Source organism: Syngnathoides biaculeatus, chromosome 13 (assembly GCF_019802595.1).
Source record: "Syngnathoides biaculeatus isolate LvHL_M chromosome 13, ASM1980259v1, whole genome shotgun sequence".
Classification (NCBI taxonomy): domain Eukaryota; kingdom Metazoa; phylum Chordata; class Actinopteri; order Syngnathiformes; family Syngnathidae; genus Syngnathoides; species Syngnathoides biaculeatus.
Window position 1 is genome coordinate 23,427,661 of NC_084652.1, and position 25,982 is coordinate 23,453,642.

Below are 25,982 nucleotides of genomic sequence, written 5' to 3' on the forward strand. Positions count from 1 at the left end.
TTTCTGAAAATGTTGGCGATTAAAACTTATATTGTAAATAATAAAGTTATCAAAATTATACCTTGTGAATTTGAGTTGAGAATTTGATGAATGGAAGAAATCAAGCTAGGGCTATGGTAAATATTTGCCTATTTCGAGAAGTGTTGTTAACAAAGTTGCTGATATCGATTTTTGACTTGGAACAGGCTTCTGGCAATTTTTCTTAAGTAATACTTAAAATCTCATTCAGAGGTGAGAGCAAAAACAATCATACAAAATAAATTTTTATTCAAGGTCGTTGAATGATTTTATGAGGTGACTTGGGTATTGTGCTCTGGAGTAAGAGCTAAAACTGAATTGGACAGAGTAAAAAAAAAAAAAAAAAAAACTCAACCTGGTTTTAGTTAAATTCATGATTCTTTTTTAGGTCCTTGGTTGGATGTTAATTCACTAGAGAGGTATTTCAGTGCCACAGAACCATGCCTCATCTCAATCCCGCAATGTTGTGATGTTTTCATCCAACAAGACTATTTATTGGTGGGAAGGCCATTATTTAGGCATATTTATATAATGAGTGGGTTTATGATGGGGTGTAGGAAGAATAAAATGTCACAACTTCATGTCTATGTCTATCTGTCCCCATTCCTCTGTCTGTTTGTTTCCAGCAGCAGGTTCCCCGAGGAGCCCCATTAATAAGACCACACTGACACTAATCAGTGTCATCAGCTGCGTGATGAGCCTGGTTTACTGCTCTCACATAACCTGCAACCTCTCTGTTCGTGTAATCCTGCATGTGCCAGAGCACCTCATTGCTGACGGTAAGGCTTTCACGCTGGCCCAAGATAGGGAATACATTTACCTCTCTTGTCCCTCTCAATCCGTGGTGGTGGGGGCTGAGCTCCCCAGAGAGTTCACTCCACTGTGCCACAAAGCGAATGCAGGTGTGTGGTGGGTGAGCCGCAGATTTACTTTGCACTCTGTGAGGCAAAGGTAAATGCCAGGTCAACCACCCTCTCCCTGTTTTTCTCACGTGAGACAACACGATGGATGTGCTCTCAAAGTATCACAGCATATTGAGGCCAGGTCATTGAGACCACCCACAGGAAGTCCTTCATCGTACTTCTACTTGCGCTTTCCCTACTTTGGAGTAGAAACAATGTCAAAACTCCACCCGCATGGTTATCGATCAGTTTTGTCAGAGTGCACAGTGCAAAATTAATGTACAAGACTAGATGTCAGAAAAATGAGAAGAGACAAACATCATGAAGGTTTTGAGGCTGACAAATTCCATTTCATTCTAAATCTTTTGAGGTTTACATTTTCAAACAGGAATGAGAAATTAAAGTCAACTACCCTGTATACTCAAATTTGAGCTGGGTCAATGGGCTTTTAGTCAAGCATAACATTCAAACAAACATTATGTTTTATTCATGAATGCAAGTGCATGACAATGGTATGTTAATCAATTAACCATGAGTTTGCGATTATTTATTGTGTATTTATTAATTTATTTTTGATAAAACTGTACATTTGAAAACTTATGGCTCTTAATGTTTACTTTAGATCCATAAATAAAATGCTGCACGAACATAATCATTTACAGAAAATTGCCAATGTTGTTAATCAGGCAGCTGTGACATGAACTTCAAATTGTGTGGGAGTGAAAATCCAAATTACCATAATACTGAGTTCCCTCCTGTTCATTTGCTTTTCAAATTTTCATTGAGTGAATTTGTTTTTTGTTCTTAGGAATCTTTCTCGCTGGCTAATTTTAGTCAATGTAACATATTTTATTAAAATGAGAAATAAAGGTTACCATGTTTTATAGTCATAAAAACTTAACAAGCGCCTACAAGAGTCCCAAGAACACACAGTAACTTATTTCAGTTGAGGCATCAATACACTTCTGACCATGTCAAAATCAACCAATTTTTTTTTATCTGCTGCTGCACATAAAAAATAATTTAATTTGTATTTGTTTAAAACAGGCAGAACATCTGCCTCACACTACAAAGGTCCTGGGTTCAAATCTGTTCTCACCATGTCTGCATGGGTTTTCTTCGGGTGCTCCTGTTTCCTCCCATATACCAAAAACATGCATCGCATGTTAATTGAAGACTCAAGATTGCCCGTAGGTGTGCAAATGGTTATTTATCTGCACCCTGTTCAGAATGTACGAACCTCTTGTCCAGAGTCACCCAGAATAGGCTCCAGCATGCTCGGAACCCTATTGAGGATAAGTGGTATAGAAAATGGATGGATGGAATAGATGCTTAAAAGATTATATGCACTTTGCTTAATGAAGACTGCCATCTTTAGTTCTTCACACTCTTGTGAATTTGTGAATCAAATTGTGAAAATAAAACGTATAGTCTTATAGTGGAGCTTTAGTCACAAACAAAATCCATCCATCCATCCATCCATCCATCCATCCAACCATCCATTTTCTACCACTTTTTCGGGTCGGGTCGCGGGGTAATAGCTTCAGCGGGGATAGCCAGACTTCTTTTTCCCCAGCCACTTCTTCCAACTCTTCCGGAGGGATACTGACAAGACAGCCGAGACATATAGTCTCTCTAGCGTGCCCTGGGTCATCCCTGGGGTACATTTAAATTGGTTACCAATTACAAGCACCCAACACCCAAGCAGAGAACATTGAAACACGAGCCAATGACTTGAACGAGGACATTCTACTGCAGATATGATTACTATACCAGGCTCTAACTACCATAGACAAATTCAGACAGACTTGGCAAATAAAGTTGATTCTGATGTTTCTGACTCGAGTCCCGGCTGACTTGCATTGACTACTAGCTCTTCACAACATCATCATAAACTCATGTTCGGTCACTTGTTTAATCATGGATTTTCCATACCCCTTAACATCATTAACGTTGTGGGCATATGCTGGAGACTATACCAACTGACTCTGGGTGATGAATGGGGCACACCCAGAATTAGTCACCAGCCAATCACAGGGCACATGTAAGCAAACTATTTGCATTCACATTCAAACTGTTAGGTAATTTAGTCTTCAGTTAGTCTACCATGCATGTTTTGGGAATGTGGGACGAAACCCACATTGGACACTCTAAATTGCCGTAAGGTATGATTGTGAGTGTGGCTCTTTGTCTCAATGTGCCCTGCGATTGGCTGGCAACCAGTTCAGGGTGAACCCCACCTCCTGCCCGTTTACACCTGGGATAGGCTCCAGCACTCCCCGTGACCCTCGTGAGGATAAGCGGCGAAAAAAATGGATGGATATATAAAATGTTCCCAGCTCTCCGGCATCCGTGGTAAGTGCCTAGCAGCTAGCTGTTCACTGGTCGGCTTTGCACACCTGGTCTGCCGGATGGCTTGTGAGGCCACTTGGCTGTCGAGCGACCAGTTGGCTCCATTTTAAAACTCCAGTATAAGCAGTTTAATAGCTGAAATTGAATCTGGATACTTTGATGCTGATAGCTTGACATAGTTTCATAATGAAGCATTACAATGATCAATTTTTAATAAAGCGGCATTACTGAAATGTATTTAAACCACCTACTTTTAGTTGTTATTGAGAAAAAAAGGTCAATCTTGAGGGACACTGATGTCACAGTTGAGTTCAGTACTGTACTAGCAGGCACGGTCATTTGTTTCAATTTTATTCCACGTATGAAGAAGATGTTCAAGAAGATTAACCAGAGTACCTTGATTTAACTAGTACTGCTACACACAGAAGTGTCTTATTGCTCTTGGGGGAGTTTTGCTCCCCATTAGTAGGATTTATGGAAAATATAGCTTTTATTGTTTATTATACAAATAGCTTGGTCTCTGGAGTGTCTGTGCATGCATTAAGAGCACAATTAAATCTGTTATCTTGCTATTTCTGAAAATGTGTCTGTGAATGAGCTTTTCTGTATTCCCGCCCCATTGCTGCTAAGTGAAAATGCTTTCATTATATTTAAGATAAGGACTAACTTGTTTTCCACATTTTGGGCCCATTTTGTGCAGAAGCAAAGTGCTGCATAGTCGTTATCATTCTTGTGAAAGCTGGGCTCCCCACTGACCCAACAGTGAATTGGGTGGGATGAAGGCTGGCTCACTGCATGAAGCAAATTCGCCCCTAAAATGAGCTAGTTCTAGGATGCCAAGAAATATGTTGGAAAAATAGTGAGATGTTTTTTTCATCAGTGTATTATGTATGTTGTGTAAAAGTATGTTATGTCACAGATTTGTAAATTAGACACCTGGGAACTCTTTCAAATTGTGGAAAATGTTTTTTTTTTTTGATAAAAACAGATTCCTGTCATGGCCCTGCCAGTCCCTGTCCAGGCCATACCGGTCCCCGATGCGGCACGCACCTGCCGCAATCAGCGGAGGTGCACACTTGCGCCGCGTCTCTAGTAATTAGTTCCCAGTTATATAGAACCACAAGTACGGTCTGGCTTTTGCCAGATCGTTGCTTCCTGCCTCGTTCCCGCACTCTCGTAATCCCATTCCTGATCTCCCATGTACCGACCCCTGCCTGCTCACTGACCTGACTCCTACGCCTGACGTTCATGTTATTGCTGCTCCCATTGACTGGCTGTCTGATCCGCGACACTGTACTGAATAAATACGTTTTCCAAACTGCCTCTACGTCTCCCAAGTCGTGCATTTGGGTCCAACCCCGTATTGTGGTCGTGACAGTTCCCTCATGTCTACCATGGCCCACTCTCACCTCACAAGTGCGGTCACTGCTGTGTATTAAGTACAGTATTTATTTATTTTACGTAAACAGACACAATATCTGCAACCAAGTATTTTGGTGTTTGCTCATTGGCATTTTTCAGCGGCCACACGAGTGGGCTGGCAGGACCGATATATTATAGACTGACTAGCCTCACTCATCTATCATGTGGAGCTGCTCCTTGCCAGGGCTATACACTAGTCCGCCAGGGAAATATTAAAATTCAAGGGAGCTGTCCATGGAGGAAACTTTGAAAGGAGAGATGAAAGATGGTGAATTAGCATGTTGAATTACAAAACCAAGATCGATTTAGGATGTTTCCATAAATGTCTGCACAATCTTATCAGTCTTGAGTTGATGTCACGGTGAATCAAATGAAAATCTGGATTCTTCCACTGGGGGAAGAAGCTGATAATGCTAACAGCTGGGCAAGTGTCTGCTGCAAATACTGCAAAGACAAACTATGCTTTCTCTTTGCTGTTCACAAAAGGGGAAGTAATTATTTGGAGATGTTTGTTTACGTAAGATAATATCTTGAATGATTCACAAATAGAATACAAGAACAACAAAATACTTATTGTTCAATGTAAACAATAAATCTGTATAATGTGAGGGAATAGATTTGCTAAAGCTGTGATACTAATAAATTTAATTTACTAATCTGTAGCCTCGGTAGTTTTAAAAATTCCTCTGATTCAATTTTGTTTGATTGATATAAAATTGTTTTGAATGATTTGCAGAATTAAAAAGATTATGCTAATTATTTTCAAGAACTGGAGCTGTTCCCAATTGTATTTGGGCAAAATGCAGGCTATTCCTGTAACGATAGCAAATTAGTCACACTCATGAATGTCTGACAAGGGAACCACTTCATCGGCACTGACTGTAAAACTTTGCAATTTAATGAGTGAGTTTTAATGAGGCTTAGTGTACTACACAGAAGAGATGGTCAAGATACTGGGGAGGGTTTAGACCACTTTGATGACATCAACGTTGAAAGTTGGCATGGAAATCACCCTTCCACGGGAGCAATGTGTGGTCAGAGTTTTGGGAAAAAATTCCATCGCACAGCTTTGTGTTGCAAGATCCTTAACAATAGTTTATCGTAAAAGCATAATGTTTTTATCAAAAAAGCAAAAAACAATGTTGATTATGGCCCAAGAATTGAGAACAGAAGCTTCAAACTCCAGTGTTGGAGGCTTTAACATCCACAGTGAACTGTTTATTGGAGTCTGGCCAAGCAGCATGAGCAGAAGTGAAACTGGTCTTTAGTTTTGTTTGCCTTAAGTAAACATCATTGACTTTAGTAAGATTAGTTCAGGAAGAGACAATTTTATTTCTGTCTTTGGTGAAGGACTATGTCAGTCAGTGGTGTAAAATTTGTCCAAGTATTGAATATTACAAAGATCTCAAATGAGGGAACCTTGTGAAGAAACCTCGTCATGGCTTAGAATCCTCAAAAATTGACTGTGGTTCTGTTGCAGTACATGTACTGCACATAAACAAAATGTGACGGTAGGGGAATAAGTCCAGAAGCCAAAGAGAGGTGAAAGCAATAGTAGACTATTGATGAGTGCATTTAGTTGTATGAGTTTGTTTTGGTTGCAGGTTAGGTTAGGTACCGTAGAAAATTTATTGATCCAGTATGATAGTCTGGTATCTGTCATGAACCAGCGGCATGGTGGCGGACCCAAATGCAGGACTCCAAGACGAGTCCATGGTATTGAGCGTGGTTTTATTCCAAGTCAGGGTCATACACGGTGTAGCAGTCCGACAAGGCAGAGGCACAAAAACGCTAGACTAAAGGGAAGATCCAAACAACGTGAAACAAGGTCCGAAGACTATGGAACAAACTAAGAAACTTGACAAGACGTGGACGAACTAAAAGGGCACAGACTCGCTGTGACAAGGATGGCTCTACAAGAGACTTACGTACAATAGTGGAGAATCCAACATGCAGAAAATACAACACAATGAACTGGCAAATGCCAGGGACAAATTCCAAATCTAAATGTCTGGTCTAATTACCGTCAAATGAACAACAGTTCTGTGACAGCTGTCAGAGGTGGTCCCGCCCAGAGTAGTGGCCTGGCTACACCCTTCATGGCAGAGGCCAGGCCATGCCCATGACAGGTATCCAGTAATAGCAATCAAAGTTGCAAAACATTTCATTTATTTACAATCATGAGTCAGAGGCAATTATAAAAGGCTACTTTATAATTTAATTAAAAACAAAAAGCAAAGCAAGAAAAATGTAAAGGTAGAAGTGAGAACAATAGTAAAAATAATGGGATAATGTGCCTTCCCTGCAATATGTGCCATACAGTTCAGTGACCAGAATGTACAAAGGTAATAATTTATTGAAGTATCTGATAAGTCCTATCCACTCCATTGGTAGGAAAAGTTAAAGTGCTTGTGGAAGAAAAGGGCTCAGTACATACAAGGCAATCATTCAGTTTTGTCCCAATTTTGCGCCTTCCTGACCAAGGAAGATAAATGTCAGTACATACTGTTTATATTTTTCTGGGTCCTGAGATGTGATAAGAATGAATTTGTCTTTAACAATAAATATGGCTGATATTTACAACCAAAATGCTATGTATGTGGCAAAATCAGTCAACTCTCAGGTCATGATTCCGTGAATTGTGACATGAATTGGAAACATGTCTGATATTGTATTTTGGAGAAATGGCTTCAAGAATTTTTTTCTGACACAAGTCTTTATTGATGACAACAGCGTTCTAAAGTGCTCCTGTCTCAGGTCCCTGCGTCAAAACCCTAGAAACATTGGCAGAACATATTTGGTCCCATATTTTGGAGATGTGTCCATGTTCAGGAGAGTTACAGACTGCTTTAAAATATTTATTCATTTTTATTTTCAACCTTTATTTCCCTCTCGTACGCCAGCTGTTCCCAAACGAATATTTGTATCATCTGTATCCAACATAAGAGCAAATGTTTGTCAAGTCCGAAGGAAGGAAAAAAAAAGAATATTTGTATCTGTCCCTTTTAAAACAAACAAAAATAAAACAATTGGTATAGTTAGAATTGATAATAGTTTGATCATTACATTTGTAGAATGTATCTATAAAAAACTGAGCCAGAACATTAAATTACATGCCGTCAAGTAAATCCTGGCATGCGTTGCCACCTGCCACTATATTTAATATATGCGTCTGTGTGGTTGAAACACACACACAAACACACTCAGTAATAATGTCTCTCCTGCTCTGAATGTGTTTAGTGCTAACAGAATGAGTATATCAGCTGGGTGTTTTTTATTTCCCACAGTTCTTGTCCTGATATTGACCATTCAGTCAATTCATTTCAATCAATGTATTCAGTTTTAAATGTAGTTCTAACCCATCCGTTTCTTCAAGCATACCTCCCCTATTGACATGGTTTTATCATCTGTTTCTTCCTCCTCTTCTCCACACCCAATTTATGTATTTTATATCCATGGTATAGCTTCCCATTGTTGATTAAGGCAATAGATTTTTTGTTTGTTTTTGTTTTGTTTTGTGTAGTCCAAGTCCTATGAGGATATACTGTTGAAGGCTGCCCAATGAAAACTATATTTTTTTTTTACTGAAACGTACGTGCAGTACAGTATAAACAAAAGTTTCAGTGCCCTAATATCTGAACTCTGCAGTTGCCCATTATTAATGAGTAAATGATTTTGCTTGTCCACTCGATCATCATCTATTTCATTAGTGTATACTTATTTTCCTCCCTCGTCCTTAGGGTCAAGGTTTATTTTGCTGCAGGGAAGTCAGTTGGAGGCCTCTGACTGGCTGAACCCCGCACAGATCTTGCTGTACTACCAGCAGAATGCCAGTGGGCCATGGGTGAATGAGCTGTGTGGACGACGCCTGCTGGACCCTTGTGAGCACCAGTGTGATCAAGAAACAGGTGAGCCATAAAACAGTCAACAGGATGGTACCATATTTTGTACTTTGTGACTGTTTTTCTTCAACTGGAACTGTAGCTAAAGATGAAGAATAATTTCAGCTCCTGCATGACGACAACTCAAAATATCCAAACATCCATTTTCTGAGCTGCATATCCTCAAATTAAAGATATTTACCAAAGAATTGCATCACTTCCATAAGATAACTTTGAGAATGTCTCAACCAGACCATCGAGGTGGACCTCCAGGAGCGTGCAACCAACTTTCTGCAAGCCTTGATCATCTATCATTCTGAAATTTAAATGGTCGTTATTTAAACAAAAAAAAGACATCTTAGAGGATTTTTCTTACATAATCTAGTAAAAACTATACAGCCCCAGACATGATGTGAAAAAATGTAATATAATATTCACATCAATATCCCTGTCCATTGTGTAGCTTACCATCTTCAGCCTCCCCCCGACCTTCATTTTCAGAAAGAATATGCTCTCGATATGCTTAACCTTCTGTCCAGAATGGAGCTGCTGCTACTTTGTGAATACCCAATAACCATTTCATGAGCACAGACAACAACTTTGTACTTATAAAATAACTATTGTACACAAAATAGTAATTTGTGATGTAATGTCTGGGGCTGCATAAAAAACAACACCCATGTGTCTGAATAATGTGAATGCCGTTAATTTTCTTTTCATTTCGGCTTGTCCCGTGAGCGGTCACTACAGCTCCATCCATCCATCCATCCATCCATCCATTCATTATGAAACTATGTCAAGCTATTGGCATCAAAGTGTCCAGATTCAATTTTACCTATTAAACTGCTTATACTGGAGTTTTAAAATGGAGCCAACTGGTCGCTCGACAGCCAAGCGGCCTCACAAGCCATCCGGCAGACCAGGTGTGCAAAGCTGACCAGTGAACAGGTAGCTGCTAGGCACTTAGTACGGATGCTGGAGAGCTGGCACCATTTTATACATCCATCCATTTTCTTTGACGCTTATCCTCACAAAGGTTGCGGATGTGCTGGGGCCTATCCAGGGTGTCAAGGGGCAGGACGCAGGGTACATTCTGAGCTGGTTGCCATCCAATCGCAGGACACATCGAGACAAACACCCACACTCACAATCACACCTGGGGGCAATTTAGTGTGTCCAATTAATGTTGCATGTTTTGGGGATGTGGGAGGAAACCGGAGTGCCTGGGGAAAACCTACGCAGGCATGGGGAGAACATGAAAACTCCACACAGGCAGACCCGGGACCCCAGAACTGTGAGGGCAACGCTTTCCAGTTGGGTCACCGTGCTGCCCCTGCAGCTAGTCATTCTTTTATAAATAAAATAACAGCTGAACCTACTCTTGTCCAGTCGATGTAAGCATAACGTGAAGGAAGCATCTATCTATCTATCTATCTATCTATCTATCTATCTATCTATCTATCTATCATCTATCTATCTATCTATCTATCTATCTATCTATCTATCTATCTATCTATCTATCTATCTATCATCTATCTATCTATCTATCTATCTATCTATCTATCTATCTATCTATCTATCTATCTATATCTATCTATCTATCTGTCTGTCTGTCTGTCTGTCTGTCTGTCTTTCATCATTATTATTATGATTATATGTTATATATCCAGTTCACCCTGATTTCTTTTTTTTTTACATATGAATCACACAAAGGTTTCAAATCATCAAAAAAATTTAAATATCAATCAGAGACAAGGAAATACAAAATGCAGCTCTCAAGTAACAATTCAATTTATTAAGACACAAATACAATTCTGACCCTTTGTCAATTGTAATTGCTCCATCTTGTCCAATCAGTCACTGTGACAAACCAAACATTTGGGAAGGGTGAGTTCAATTTCACAAGCCACACCCATATCTGTTGAATTAGGAAATCAATTACTCCAGACTTTTGGAAAAATACTCTATGGAGTGATGAGTCAAAAATTTAACTTTTTGCAAGGCATGCAACCCGTTATATCTGGCATAAAAATATGGCACAGCATTTGATAAAAAGAACATTATGTCAACAGTTAAGCACGATGGTGGTAGTCTGATGGTCTGGGGCTGCTTTTCTGCCGCAGGACCAGGGCAATTTCCTGTGATTGATGGAACAATTAATTCAGCTGTGCAGTAGACAATACTGAAGGGGAATGCCCGACCATCAGTTCATGCCCTAAAACTCAAAAGCTCTTGGATCATGCAGCAGGACAACGATCCAAAACACACCAGGAAGTCTGCCTCTGCATGGCTCAAAGAAGAAAAAAAAAAGCTTTTGTTTTTTAAAAAAAAGTTTGATTTTGAACTCGTCAGTCTGCGGAATGTATCTCCCAAAGTCTTGTTAATCATCAAGATGTTTTTGGGTAAATGTGAGACCTTATTTCCTTTCGGCTTGTCTTGTTAGGTGTCGCCAAAGTGTGTCATCTTTTTCCCTGTAAGCCTACCTCCTGCATCTTCCTCTCTAACACCCACTGTCCTCATGTCCTGCTTCACAACATCCATCAACCTTGTCTTCGGTTTTCCTCTGGCTCTCTTTCCTGGTAACTCCATCCCCAGCACCCTTCTACGATATACTCACTCTCTCGTCTCTGGACATGTCCAAACCATCAAGTCTGCTTACTCAAACTTTGCCTACAAACACCTAACTTTGGCTGTCCCTCGAATGAGCTCATTTCTGATCCGATCCAACCTGCTCACAATACTTGTCTACTTGTATACATGCATTTAAAAAGTGAATATATCACATCACTTTCAATTAGTTAATAATGATAAACTAAACAAAACTAACATTGATTCTGAAGTAGTTATAAACTCACATAAAATGATGAAATGTATGCAATTGTTATCCTGAAGTTTTTGAAAGTTCTCATGGTGATCAGTATGGAAACAAGGTTTAAAGGGAAAAGAAACAAGTTGCGGCAGTCACCTCCTGTTTGATGTGCATAACATCAAATATGGCTACTATAGGACAACTAAAATCTCAAAACACAGCTCCTGTTAGCACTAGATCCACATATAAAAGCAACATCTTTATGGTTTTGGGTGTGAGGAATTCTGTTCTGTTCTTTCCTTTTGGAATTTGTTTTTTCAATGTCATATTCAGGGTCTAAGACTATTTTCATTAAGTGAGTTAAATGTTCATAAATACAAAACAAAAAAATAAAGGTTATTTTTTTTTGCCTCTACTCCATGTGTAAGTCACTCTTATTATGATAGCCCTAATAGGCTGCAGCGGAGTCTGACAGGACAGCACTTTTGGTGCCCTTAAAGGGGCTCATAGCCACACGTTTGAGCAGAATGCATACCTGGCTGCTGTCTGATGGGCCTAGCTTGTAGAGCTACATACATATACATATCCTAGACTATGTCCCATCACATCATGCTATCCGTCACCTAGCTTTGCAAGTATGGCAGCAATTGCATCTGTGTGTCCACCCCAAACACAGGTATGCTGGAATATGCAGATGTGTATGACTGCCAGAATATCAAGAACAGTCGCAGAAGCATTTTTGGTTGATAGAGAATGCCCACGACCAGGCACACCTGGTAGACAGCCAAGAATATACAACTAGTTTCCTAAGCACAGCTTGCCTAGATGTGATAAAGATGGAGGTTGACGTTGATTCTCATGCTTGACAAATTCTTCTGTGTGCATGAGAACATGCTTGTAGGGACATAAACTGATTGACTCCAAGAGCTGTATTCCTCTTAGTACACCCAAGTTGTCAGGTCCCTTCTTCAGAACAGTAGTTGGGTTGTTGGTGAATGTGAAACATTCAGCCCTTGGGATAACATCAGACAGGTCCTTTTTCAATTCTGTCCCTTATGAATGTTGTCAACCTTGATTTTCTGATGCCTAAAGTTTTATTGTTGTGTATCTCAGCGTGCATGAACTCACTGATGCCTTTAGACTTGTTTGCTTAAAAAAATTGATCACAGTACCCTCTTTGAAAATATTGTATAGAGCAGGGGTTCCCAGACTTTTTTACCCCAAGATCTACTTTTCAAGCAGCCAGCCTCTCACGAGCTACCTACGACAGGGGCCGGGGGGGGTTGATGATGATGCTCCCAAACCGTTTTAAGGTTAATGTTATGTTGTCTCCTATATTTAAAATACAGAATTAGCTTTTTGTGCACTATATTGTTTGTGCTTTCATCCTGGATCAGGCTGTGCCAAGGTGGCATTTTAAAATTAGACACTATCTCATCCTGCACTTTCCACTTTGGCTTCAGACCAGACCTTTCCCACTCGGAAAAGAGAAAATACAGAATTAGCTTTTTGTGCACTATATTGTTTGTGCTTTCATCCTGGATCAGGCTGTGCCAAGGTGGGATTTTAAAATTAGACACCATCTCATCCTGCACTTTCCACTTTGGCTTCAGACCAGACCTTTCCCACTCGGAAAAGAGAAAATCTCATCATTACATCTTAAAACAACAGCATTTCCTTTTTAAGTTTCTCCATTAATATCGAAAGTAAACATAAGCAGCATGTCTAGCTCGTCTTTGCTCTACGTTGCCCAGACTGATGACGTTATCATTATAAAACACATTGATGGGCTGCGTCGATACTGTAACATTTCTAATTATGAGTGTACGTCTTGAAGGGGATGGGGCAGGTAAAGTAGGAACACACATGCAGTTTAGAGGCAACATTGGCTGACGTCTTTTTTTTTTTTTTTTGGATGGTCACGCCGTCCCACATTCGACCAGGACTGCTTCGCGATCGACTGGTCAATCGACGCATTGAGCACCCCTGGTTTAGAGCTTTGAGGGGATTCAGATGCTTGTTCTGTTCACCTGTTTAAAACTCAAGATGCACTCAACTTTTCTTGTTGTTTGAAGCAGAGGAACATGGCATCTCAAAGTCATAATTTACCCTCCTCAATTCAGGTTTTTAAAACTTGATGACCTTCTTATCCTCTTGGCGATTAAGATTTTGTGCTCCACCTTCCTCCTTCAGAAACTTACTGCTCTGCTTTTGCCTCTGATCAACTATTCTCTTTGAGAACATCTTGTCCAAAACTTGCATGATGATCTTACCCTGCCCTAACCTACCAATTATGTGGGTGTTTCCGGGGACACACCGGGAATGTTGGAGGGAAGTTGGTGGGCGAAGTTTGGTTGAGATATGAGTTAGTTGAGTAACAGACATGGAGCAAATTAAACTCTTTTGACAGGACTGTATCAATATATTTGCAAGCCTGTGCTAAATTGCAACCTGCATGATTTATTACTGCTGTGCTACAAGGTACACATGTATCCTGTTATCTTTTAACAGGTGTAATTGCTCTGTTTTGCTTTTTTTTTTTTTGAAGATGGCAGACTGTTCTGTGATTCGCCCTCATATACTGTATTAATACTAATTGGGCAGCTAAAGACTATAGTAGACAATAATGTGAGAAAAATTGTTTGACTAACAATGTAAAACTTTGTGTCGCTTTTTTTTGTTGTTGTTTTTTTTTTTTTTTTTTTTTTAATTATGTTCCGCTGTTAGATCAAGCAGAATGGAGAATCTGCATCTCTTTTATGCTGGAAGACTGAATATTTTGAAGAGATGGAAGTTTATCAACAATACATAAACCAAATAATCATCTGCTCTCTGAATATTATTATTTTTAAATATACACCACACTGTGTTATACAACCGCAATTCCAGTGAAGTTGGGACTTTGTGTTAAAAAAAATGAAAACAAAATACAATGATTTGCAAATCACGGTGGACCAATACTTAAATGAATACACTGCAAAGACAAGGTACATAATGTTCAAACTGATAATTGATTTTAGCAAGTAATCAACTTGGAATTTTATGGCTGCAACACATCCTAAAAAAGATGGGACAGTTGTAAAAAAAAAAGACAAAGAAAGGTCATAAAACACTTTTTTGGAATATCCCACAAATGACCCGGCTAATTGTTACCACATGGGTGCTATGATTGGATAGAAAAGGAGCTTTTCTAAATTGCTTCATCATTCACAAGCAAAGATGGGGAGAGGGTCAAATCTTTTTAAACAAGGGTATGAGAAAATTGTCCAACTGTGTAAGGACAATGCAAGTAATGTAGGGATTTCATTATCTCCAGTGCACAATATCATCAAAAGGTTCAGAGAATCTTGAGAAATTACCGCATATAAGTGACATCGCCAAAAACCAACTTTGAATGCCAGTCACTTTCAATCCCTCAGGCGGTACTGCATCAAAAACTGATGTCAGTGTATAAAGGATGTCACCACACGGACACAGGAACACTTCAGAAAACCAATGTCAGTAAATAAAGTTGGGCGATTCATCCATAAGTGTAAATTAAAACTCTACTGTGCAAAGCAAAAGCCATTTATCAACAGCACACAAAAACACCACCACCTTCTCTGGGCCAGAGCTCATCCAAAATATGCTAATGGAAAAGTGGAAATGTATTCTGTGGTTTTGACAAATCCGCATTTCCAATTGTTTATGGAAATTGTGGATGTTGTGCTATTATAGATGTGAAGTTCAAAAGCCAGCATCTGTGATGGGATGGGGCTGTGTTAGTGCCATTGGCATGGGTAACTTTATACATCTGTGAAGACACTATTCTTGCTGAAAAGTACATACAGGTTTTGGAGAAATATGCTGCCATCCAAGCAATGTCCTTTTCAAGGCCGCTCCTACTTATTTCAGCAAGACAGATTCACCTTCTTTAGCGCAGTTGGTTTTATGAGTGTTTCAACAATTTTATGTGGCTTGCCCTGCTTTGCGATCAAGTAAGCAACTTTGTACAATGCTGTGGGGATCGGATTGTTAATGAGTACAAATCCAAGAGCAGGCAGTGAAGCCTTTTCAATGAATCTGGCTCTCTTCAGGTTGAATTCAAACAAGTGTTGTGTTCATGTATTCCCCATCTCCATGCAGCTTCAAGAAGTGTTCCTTTAGGTTGAATATGCCATCTCAAAATCATGCATTAAGTGGAGACTCTCAAATGACTCTAGGTGTTATTGCGGGTGCATCTCTTTTCTGTCTCTGTGTGCCCTGAGATTGGCTGGCAACCAGTCCAGGGTGTACCCTGCCTCCTGCCTGTTGACAGCTGGAATAGGCTCCAGCACTCCCGCGACTCTCGTGAGGATAAGCGGCTCAGAAAATGGATGGATAGTTACAAATACAGTGTATCACAGCACCGAGTTCTCGGTTCATATAAGGTTTTTTTTACTGTCTACATTGCCAGAGTTGTCAATGTGGATGGATGAGCAAATGATTATTTGTTTTTTTGTATTTTTTGTAAACTTCCATCTCTTCAAAATATTTCAACTCCATTTGAATTTGCTTGTTACTCTTTACATGGTATATTCATGACACTTAACCAACATGCCATTATACCTCACATCAAATGTTATAGTCATCTAAAGTTGCTGAACATGATGTTTTATTCAAGCCAGCAACCACATTAAACATCAAAATAATGACAGTGTGCTGATAAAATCATGAAACAGAATTCTATAAGATGGTGTTGTTTAATGAGCTTGCCATCACTCAATCACACCAGCAATTATATTTTAGTCTTTACTTTCGCCAAATCAATGATTCTCCCTGAAATGATACTATATATATATATATATATATATATATATATATATATATATATATATATATATATATATCAAGGAGGGGTCTGACATTTTCATCATAGGTGCATGTCCACTGTGAGAGAGATAATCTAAAAAGAAAAATCAAAAGTCACAATGTATGATTTTTTTTAATGATTTATTTATTTGACACAGCTTCAAATAAGTATTTGAACACCTGCCTATCAGCTAGAATTCTGACCCTCAAAGACCTGTTAGTCCGCCTTCGAAGGTCCACCTCCACTCCGTGCCATCTATTATCCTGAATCAGATGCACCTGTGTGAGGTTGTTAGCTGTGTAAAGACACCATTACACCCCATACAATCAGTAAGACTTGTAACAACAACTTGTAACATGGCCAAGATCAAAGAACTGTCCAAAGACACCAGAGACAAAATTGTACAACTCCACATGGCTCGAAAGGGCTACAGAGAAATTGCCAAGCAGCTTGGTGAAAAAAAAGTCCACTGTTGGAGCAATCATTAGAAAATGGAAGAAGCAATCAGAGTAGAGCCCCATGCAAGATATCACCCCGTGGGGTCTCAGTGATCCTTCGAAAGGTGAGGAATCAGCCCAATACTACATGACAGGACTTGGTCAATGACCTGAAAAGAGCTGGGACCACCGTTTCCAAGGTGATGTTGGTAATCCACTAAGACGTAATGGTTTGAAATCATGCATGGCACGGAAGGTTCCCCTGTTTAAACCAGCACATGTCAAGGCCCGTCTTAAGTTTGTCAATGACAATTTGGATGATACAGAGGAGTCATGGGAGAAAGTTTTGTGGTCAGATGAGACCAAAATGGAACTTTTGGGTCATAATTCCACGAACCGTGTTTGGAGGAAGATGAATGATGAGTTCCATCCCAAGAACACCATTCCTACTTTGAAGCATGGGGGTAGTACCATCATGTTTCGGGGGTGCTTTTCTGTACATGGGACAGAACGACTAAACTATATTAAGGAGAGGACATGTATTGTGAGATTTTGGGGAACAACCTCTTTCCCTCAGTCAGAGCATTGAAGATGGGTCGTGGGTGGGTCTTTCAACATGGCAATGACCCGAGGCACACTGCCAGGAAAACCAAGGAGTGGCTCCATAAGTAGCATATCAAGGTTCTGCCGTGGCCTAGCCAGTCTCCAGACCTAAACCCAATAGAAAATCTTTGGAGGGAGCTGAAACTCCGTGTTTCTCTGCGGCAGCCCAGAAACCTGTCTGATCTAGAGAAGATCTGTGTGGAAGAGTGGGCCAAAATCCCTCTTGCAGTGTGTGCAAACCTGGTGAACAACTACAGGAAATTTTTGACCTTTGTAACAGCAAACAAAGGCTACTGTACCAAATATTAACATTGGTTTTCTCAGGCGTTCAAATACTTATTTGCAGCGCTATCACACAAATAAATTGTTAAAAAAAATCATATATTGTGATTTTTGAATTTTTCATTTTAGATTGTTTCTCTCACAGTGGACAAACAATGAAAATTTCAAACCCCTCCATGCTTTCTAAGTGGGAGAAATTGCAAAGTAGCAGGGTGTTTAAATACTTATTTTCTTCACTGCATATATATAGATATATTTTCTGGGGTATAAATCCCTCTGGAGTATAAGTCGTTCCATCCAAAAAATGCAAAATGAAGGCGAAAAAAAATGTGTCACATTTGGTGGTGAAATTTATTTGGTAAAATTCAACACCAAGAACAGATATTTCATCTTGAAATGCAATTTAAAATCAAAATAGAATAGCGTACAACAACGCTGGATAGGTGTATGCTATGTTAAAGTAACACGTTTGGCTCACCTTACATGACACATAAACAAAGAACTGAGAACCTTCCTGGTATGTTAACGTATCATTACCAGTTTTTCAGATAACTACAGCATTAAGAATAATTCTAAAACGATGAAAAAACCATCAGTCACACCGAATCAATAAATCCAATGAAATCTTCATCCTCTGTGCCAACTCTAGAGGTAGACAACATATCACTTCCTCTTCTACGTTGTTTGGGCAGGTTGTATTAAGAGTATTATGGGCATACTCAACACAGGCCAGGTGGGTACTCCACAGGGTGGAATGAGACTGGAAACTGGCAATGAAGCGCCATCTCCAGCTGTTGGTGCGCTCTCATTGCCCATTAGTCTTTGGATGATAGATAGAAGACAGATCAAAATGCTTTCTAAACCTGGGGGGCCCTGTCAGAGATTATATCAGATGGGATCCTATTCAGGTGGAAAACCTGCTGGACCAACAGGTCATCAGTCTCCTTGGAGACTATGGAGCTTTGAAAGTGACAAGAAGTGTGCAGCTTTGGAAACCCTGTCTACCCCCTGAGAATGACTTTGTTCCCATTTTCTGGGCGAAGATAGTGAGTCTCACTAGTGTCAGCTTGTTCTTCCTGGGCCTCCTTTACCAAAGTTTTCTACTGTGATGGAGCCCAGAAAGCTACAGTGGGACTAAATGGGATTTGGATCTTTCTGGGCATTCTCTGAGGTGAACTGGCGGGACAGAGCATCTGTCTTGGGCCCCTGGGCGGTATGACACTTTGAAAGTCAAAGTCGGCCGATCAAAGAAAAATAGCCATACGGCTTGACAGGAGCTGAGTCTTTTGGCAGAACAAATGTTTTCCAGGTTCTTATGGTCAGTTCACACAATGAATGGGTATTCGGCACCCTCCAGGTAATGCCATGATTCCTCCAATGCCATCTACACTGCCAAGTGCTCTCGGTCTTCAATCCCATAATTTCACTCCGCCTAGGACAATTTGCATGAAAAAAATAAAATAAAATAAATACAAATAAATTATAAATGACAGAATAGGATGGTTTCTCTCATCACCAATTATCTGCTCTATTAGATCTTCTTCAACCATGTTCATACTGGTAAGTGAGCAAAAAAAAAAATATATCCTTAATGGGAAAACAATAACAATAATCATAGGAGTCAAAAAAAGAAGTAAAATGATACCACCTCCAAGCACCTTACAACAAATATTCCAAAAACAATGTACAATGATTTACATATACATTTCAAGTAAAAAAAAAAAAACATTTCACGTTTCAAATTTTCTTTGTATCGGAACCCTTGCGTGGTACCTGTTCTGACAACAAGACAAGATGCAATACTTAGGGTTAAAAAAAAAAATCAAAAAAATAAATCAATAAAAATACACTGCACAACACACTAAAAAAAGAAGATAATAACAATAATAATGACAACAGCAAAATGAGTAAGTGGTGGGAACCAATGAACAAAATTAAGATAAACTTGATTTCACATTATGTAGTAACATCTTTCGATGTTATGGCATATTTTGTCCAGTTTTCTGAATGTCCCTCAAACTTGTTTTGTTCTTGCCTCAGCATGAAAGTTAACTTCTCCATTTTAAAGATATACTTGAAGAGTTTGTTTTCAAAACGAGACACAGGCATTTTTTTCAGATTTACGAAACTCGCGCCAAAATTATCCAGCTCCGAATGGATAATTTTGGCGCGAGTTTCGTAAATCTGAAAAAAATGCCTATGTCTCGTTTTGAAAACAAACTCTTCATTTTCACTTTAATCCAATCATCAACTGTGGGAGTATTCTTTATCAACCATTTCCTTGTAATAGCTTTTTTGCTTGCTAGTGACAAAATCCTGTATATATATTAATTTTCTGGACCCTTGACAGTGTCCGGTATTAATCCCAAGCATAAGGTTTCAAATTTTAAAGGAATCCTGACTTCCATAATTATCTCCATATTTTGTTTCATGTCTTCTGTCTACAGTATTTTAAAATGATTGGACAGTACCAGAACACACGAAAATTTTTCACCTTATTCTCCCCACAATCTCTCCAGCAGGAGGTACTTGGATCCGGCGAGATCCTCTGAGGTGGAACTTTAAAAATAGTTTCTCAAGCTCACAGAATACCATGTTGGTCTTCTCAGACCATTGGAAGTGTGTACGGGTTGAGGTGAGTGCAGTGAGGGGTGCTACCACCCAATTGTAGTTCTGTATGGACTGCTGGTAGACATTAGCACTGCAGATGTTTACTGTGCCTGGCGTACGCCACTCGGTGACTGCAGCCACGTTGATTGGATCCATTTGCCACTGCCCTTCAGCAATAATGTACCCCCAAAATATGGTCTGGAGACATAGAACTTGAATTATCATCTTTAACAAATAACTTGTTTTCAAAGAGTCTCTGCAGTACTTGTTCCATATCATACATGATCTGCGTCAGAAAGGGGGGGAAATCAGGATGTCATTCAGATACATAAAAATATATTTCCCAAACATGTTGCGCAGGACATCGTTGACAAGTGCCTGGCCTCTAGGTAACGATGCACCAGGCTGTAGGTCAATAGCACAACCATAAGGTCTGTGTGGGAGTAGAGAGGTTGCTTGCTGTTTGGTGAATACTAAAGCTAGGTCAGGGCAAATGAAAGGTAGACTGGATAGGTCAGGGGATTCACTCAGATGTTGGCCACTTGGGGCACTGCAGCAGAACACAAGCACTTCTTATGACAGTAATTGCTGCAAGAGGTTATCTTGGGGATGGTCCAGTTAATACTGGGGTAATGGACCCTCAACCACAGCAAGCCAAGCACAAGAGGAATTAACACACAATTAAAATATCCAAATTTAAGGTCTTAAGATGATTAATCGATAGCTTCAGGGAAACGGGGGTAGTCTCTTGCTGGATGCGAGTGAACAGATGCCCATCAAGGGCAGTGGCATTTTTGAGTTTGATCAAAGGCTGTAGTTGAATCACCATCATTTTAACTATGCGGTGGTCAATAAAATTCTTGTCAGTTCCGGAGTCTACTAGGACTTAAACGGGTAAAGAGAGAACTAAAAACAGACAGGAGAAGAGGAACCTGCATTTTGAATCACAAGCTTCTCCTTCATTGGCGACTCTGCTCGTTTGATGGCTATCTAGTATCCACAGCACAAGGACAGGTTAGATTTCTCCTGCCCCTTTTTTTCTATTCTAAGAGTATGGATTGGTAAAGTTGCGTGGGTTCACTGACCTAGAAAAGCGGGGCTGGTGACAAAGTCCATGGCTCAAAGGAGGTTTGGGAGAGGAACGCTGTGAGGAACGAAGTAAGAGTTTGTGCCCTGGAGTTACGCTCAGTCCTCCGCTCACTGAAACAACAACCCTGTCTCATAGAAAGCTCAATCAACTGATTTATGGAGCTTTGCCACCCCTGGATGCCAATTTGTCCTTAAGTAATTCATTTAAAGCCCCTGAACACTTCCTGTAGCAAGTCATCATTAAAGTTGCTCTTCTTAATGAGTCTGAAAAGCGATCGCAAATACAGTGACACTGCAAGAGCCTTTTCGGAGAGACATCACCCATTTAGCGGCTTCCCTTCTGGGTGATTAAAACTCTCCTTGATCTCTGTGGTAAAAGACTAGTATGATGCACAGACATCTGACCATTTCTTCCATTTTGCCCTGGCACATAAAAGCACGGTATATCGATGACAGCTGATGAGATAAGCAATGTTAACGTTCTCTTTGGAGTACGACTACGGTTGCTGTTCAAACACAAGTAAGCATTGGAACAAAAAAGCTTGAGAAGACCCAAGATTATGATCGTAAGGGGCTGGTGCAGGGATGTAAGTTTCAGGTGTTGCGCTGGTAAAGGGGGCAATAGCAGCGGTGGATGCCTGCAGAAGATGGCTGTGCGCAAGATTGGACTCAGGTAACTTGATCTTGGAGGGATGTGAGAGCTTGTGATAAGTTGTGTACCTTTTGAATCATCAGGGTGAGGGCTTCGTCATGTTGTTGCAAAAGTATGCTCTCTCAGTAACTGTTTGGCAGAGGGGATTCATCTCCAGTGGTTCAATGAACAGGCCAGACTATGCTGTTGGTGCAAGGAGGAAACCAGATGCAGAAAGGGCAGGTAGGTGAGGTTGTGAATGAATATTTATTGAAACAGAAGTGAACCAAGGAACTCAGAGAACCAGATTTGGGATTTGCAGAATTCCAATGCGGACCAGGTTGGCAGAATGGGAGGTCAGGTTGTCGGTGGGCCACAGGAGGAGAGCTAGGGGTTGGAAGGATGTAGAGCAGGTGGCAGACGGCAGATAAAGAACAAAAATGAGGTGTAGATTTCAAGAACCAAACATAGACAGGGTGGCTAGGCTACAAACTTGACATGGTGCATTGATAGTGTGGCAATGAGTCAGAGTCCTACAACGTCTTAAGATCAGTCTGATGTAATCAGGATGACAGGTTGAGCTGCAAGACTCCAATACATCAACCCCTGCAAAGCACTCACGACACTCTCTCTCTCTCTCTCTCTCTCTCTCTCTCTCTCTCTCTCTCTCTCTCTCTCTCTCTCACTCACACACACACACACAGGACTCATTGTGCTGGAACAGCAGGGTGGATAATATCAACGCTTTGAGTTCTACCTGGTATCGCGGTAATTTTCACATTCATGAATACAAGGAGTCCACTCATTTTGAAAGTGGCAAAAGTATGTCTTATTTTGCTATTACTTCTCCAATAATTTTCCTCCCATGGGCATCAGTCATTTCTGAGACCTCTCTGTAACTCAGAAACAAGATCAGTGTGCCTCAACCTTGATTTTAATGGAGGAATATTTTACTGTTACCCAAACCAACACTATTTCACTTCACTGTTTTTGAGCTAGGAATGTGTATTCTATTTTCATATTCAGCACTTTCCCTCAAAATGTATACGTGATAAAACCACTGTGTACATATGCCTGCTTGCCTGGATTTTGTGTACATGTGTGCAAGCACTGCAGGGAGATTGCTGAGTTGCTGTAGATAGCTTAAGTCCAATCCTCTTTTCTGCTAGAAAAGATACTGATGAGAGCTGAGATGTGGTGTGGCAACATCGGTGCTGCTTCTGCATGACATTAAAGGAGAAGGTGGATGCTTTAATACATAGGGCCTCCTTTTCTACAGAACTTGAAACCAGGTTATCGTGGGTACCAATACTATTTGACATCACTATCTTTTTCTTTTCTACAGTTTGGTGCACTCCCTGAGAAGGGCATCCGGCGTAAAAATTGTGCCAAACATATATGTGCATTCATCTGAGATGACACGCTGTGGCGACCCTGAAAGGGACAAGCCGAAAGAAACATACTTACTTACTGGTGTGTGTTTGTTTGTTGTTAGAGCACAAACAAGTCTGCTTAATTGATATGTTTCTGCACACTTGCAAGGTCATTAATCCGTTGAAACAATAACTAACCAAGAAATTTAACATGCATTTCCTATATTCCCAAACCGTACACAGAAGTTAGGGCAAGTACATTTTGTCTTGTGTGAAAATAAAACATATTCATTGTGCCACGACTCATCTTTGTCTTTCCACATAAATATTTTATAATGAATATCAAAGGCTCAATTTATCATATTTTTTGAATGGCACTGAAAAAAAACCCCTCCACAGAATAATTCATTTTTACAAGTCAGCCCCGCTATGTACTTTTATCAAGGGCAGGGCTCATTAAATTCCAGCAAGGGGGAGTTCACATCTCTTTAATTCAACAATCTGATGGCAATATACTGAATATGTCAGTGTTTATAATCTTTTTAAATACATCATGTCTAACAGTAAACAGTACTCACACTTCATTAGCCATTGTGCTTACATAATACATGAGACTGGCAAAATTTAGAAAGGAAACATTCAGCATCATTACAAATCACATGCAACAACATTTTTTCTCAGCACTTCTCCACTTTATCAATCAATCCATCCATCCATCCATTAATTTTTTTAGCCACTTATCCTCACAAGGGTTGTGGGAGTACTGGAGCCAATCCAGCTGTCATCGGACAGGAGGTGGGGTACCCCCTGAACAGGTTGGCAGCAAATCGCAGGGCACATGGAGACAGACAACAGTCGGAATCACAATCATACCTAGGGGCAATTTAGAGCGTTGAATTAATATTATATCTAATAATAATATAATAATTTATGATTTTACACTATAATAATAATATAATAATAATATAACTAACCACACAGGCACGGGGAGAACATGCAAACACCACACAAGGATGGCCAGGATTGAACCCTGGCCCACACAACTGTGAGGCCAACGGGCTACAGCTGTGTCACCGTGCCACCAGTGTTTTATTAATTAACAAAAAAAATTACATATATATATATATATATATATATATATATATATATAATATATATATATATATATATATATATATATATATATATATATATATAAAACTGAATTTGAAACACACGGTGAGGAAATGCAGGTCCTCGAAATCTTATTATTACCTACTTAATTTCTTTTCTACAGAAGGGTATGACAACGGGAATCTCAAAAGGTCATGGAAAGACACCCACTTGAACAGAACAATGTAAAACGTTTTGGATGGTTCTTAAGAGGCAGTTATTGGCTTTAACTTGAACACAATCTTCTAGAGTGCTCTTGCATGAACCAGGGAAAAACTTTCCAATGGTTCCTCTATCTAAAAAAACAAATGTTCAGCTGCAGTAAAACTATTGGGTTGTGACGGACTAAAAGCAGCCCTCTTGCACCATGCTGCCACACTCAGGTTAGTCTTGGTATGATTTGGAAGGACCCTTAGTTAAGCATGCAGCGTGTTGTGTTGGTTATCTTGAGTACCCAACACACGATGCAAGCAATAAGAATACACACACTGATGATGAAAGAATCAATGCCACTTATTGTTGTCAGACAAGAGTATTGCATGTGAACATGTGGAAGTTTTCTCACAAATTAACTGGTGAATATGTTTAAAATTGGCTTGTGTTGACCCTGCATAAAGGCAGTTATGTAACAGGATTGAATTGATGCATTTCTTTTGACAGGTGACTGCATTTGTCTTAATGGCTACATGAAGGACCCAGTCCATAAGCATCTCTGCATCCGTAGTGAGTGGGGGCCCAATCAGGGGTAAGTAATCATTCTCACCTAATTTGGGTCACTGCTTGATTATCTGTCAAAATGAAAGAATAATACCTTGTCACACATTTATTTTACTCCACATTTGATTGATTTTTATTTCAGCTTTAAATTTAATACTTGTACTTTTGAAATATGTAATCATTTGATTTATATGATGTTTTACATATTTATATATTTATTGTTTTACACAGAAATTAACTACTTTTTTAGGTTCACTGAGGGTTTTTCTCATTTGTTGATGAAATAGATGAACACAACATAGAGCCATTAGTCTGCATGTTGTAGATACGGATATCACACATTCTGTTAATGTGTTATATACCTTTGACTGGGAGTAGATTTTTTTAAATCTTCATAGGCCTTGGCCTTACACCATCTTCCAGCGCGGTTTTGATCTTGTGATGGGAGAACAACCCTCTGATCGCATTTTCAGGTAAGGTGAACCACGAAAAACTTGGAACTACTGTATATTTTCGAGTTCCATGTTCCTTGATGGACTTTTTTTGTAAATCTTTTTGAGAGGAAGTAAAAAACTGACATCACATATTTGCGCAACTGAATACACCTTCTTACAACCGGAATATGGCTGTGTTCACAATTAACCAATAAAATTCTAACTCATGCTAAATGGGACTCAGCACACACCTGCTACCATTTGAAGTGCCTCTGACTAATCCCAAATAAAGTTCAGTTGTTGTATTAGGTTTCTTCTAACATTTTATTTTTGGGTTTCTAAAAGAAACCTGAAGGTTTTGCGCAAACAATGGTATTTAAAATTATTTATAATTTCCTGCACCTTGAAAGAATAGGACATATACCATGTGTAGGATATC

General features: G+C 39.7%; 1 protein-coding gene across 1 annotated transcript in view; it reads left to right on the top strand.

Moving 5' to 3' along the window:
* The window catches only part of LOC133510384 (astrotactin-1-like), a 442,032-nt gene that overhangs the window by 54,001 nt on the left and 362,049 nt on the right, over positions 1-25,982 (top strand). The window contains exons 6-9 of the mRNA XM_061838217.1: positions 645-797; positions 8,435-8,602; positions 25,053-25,137; positions 25,508-25,582. Coding sequence (XP_061694201.1) covers positions 645-797; positions 8,435-8,602; positions 25,053-25,137; positions 25,508-25,582 — 481 coding nt within the window. The remainder of the gene's footprint in view (positions 1-644; positions 798-8,434; positions 8,603-25,052; positions 25,138-25,507; positions 25,583-25,982) is intronic.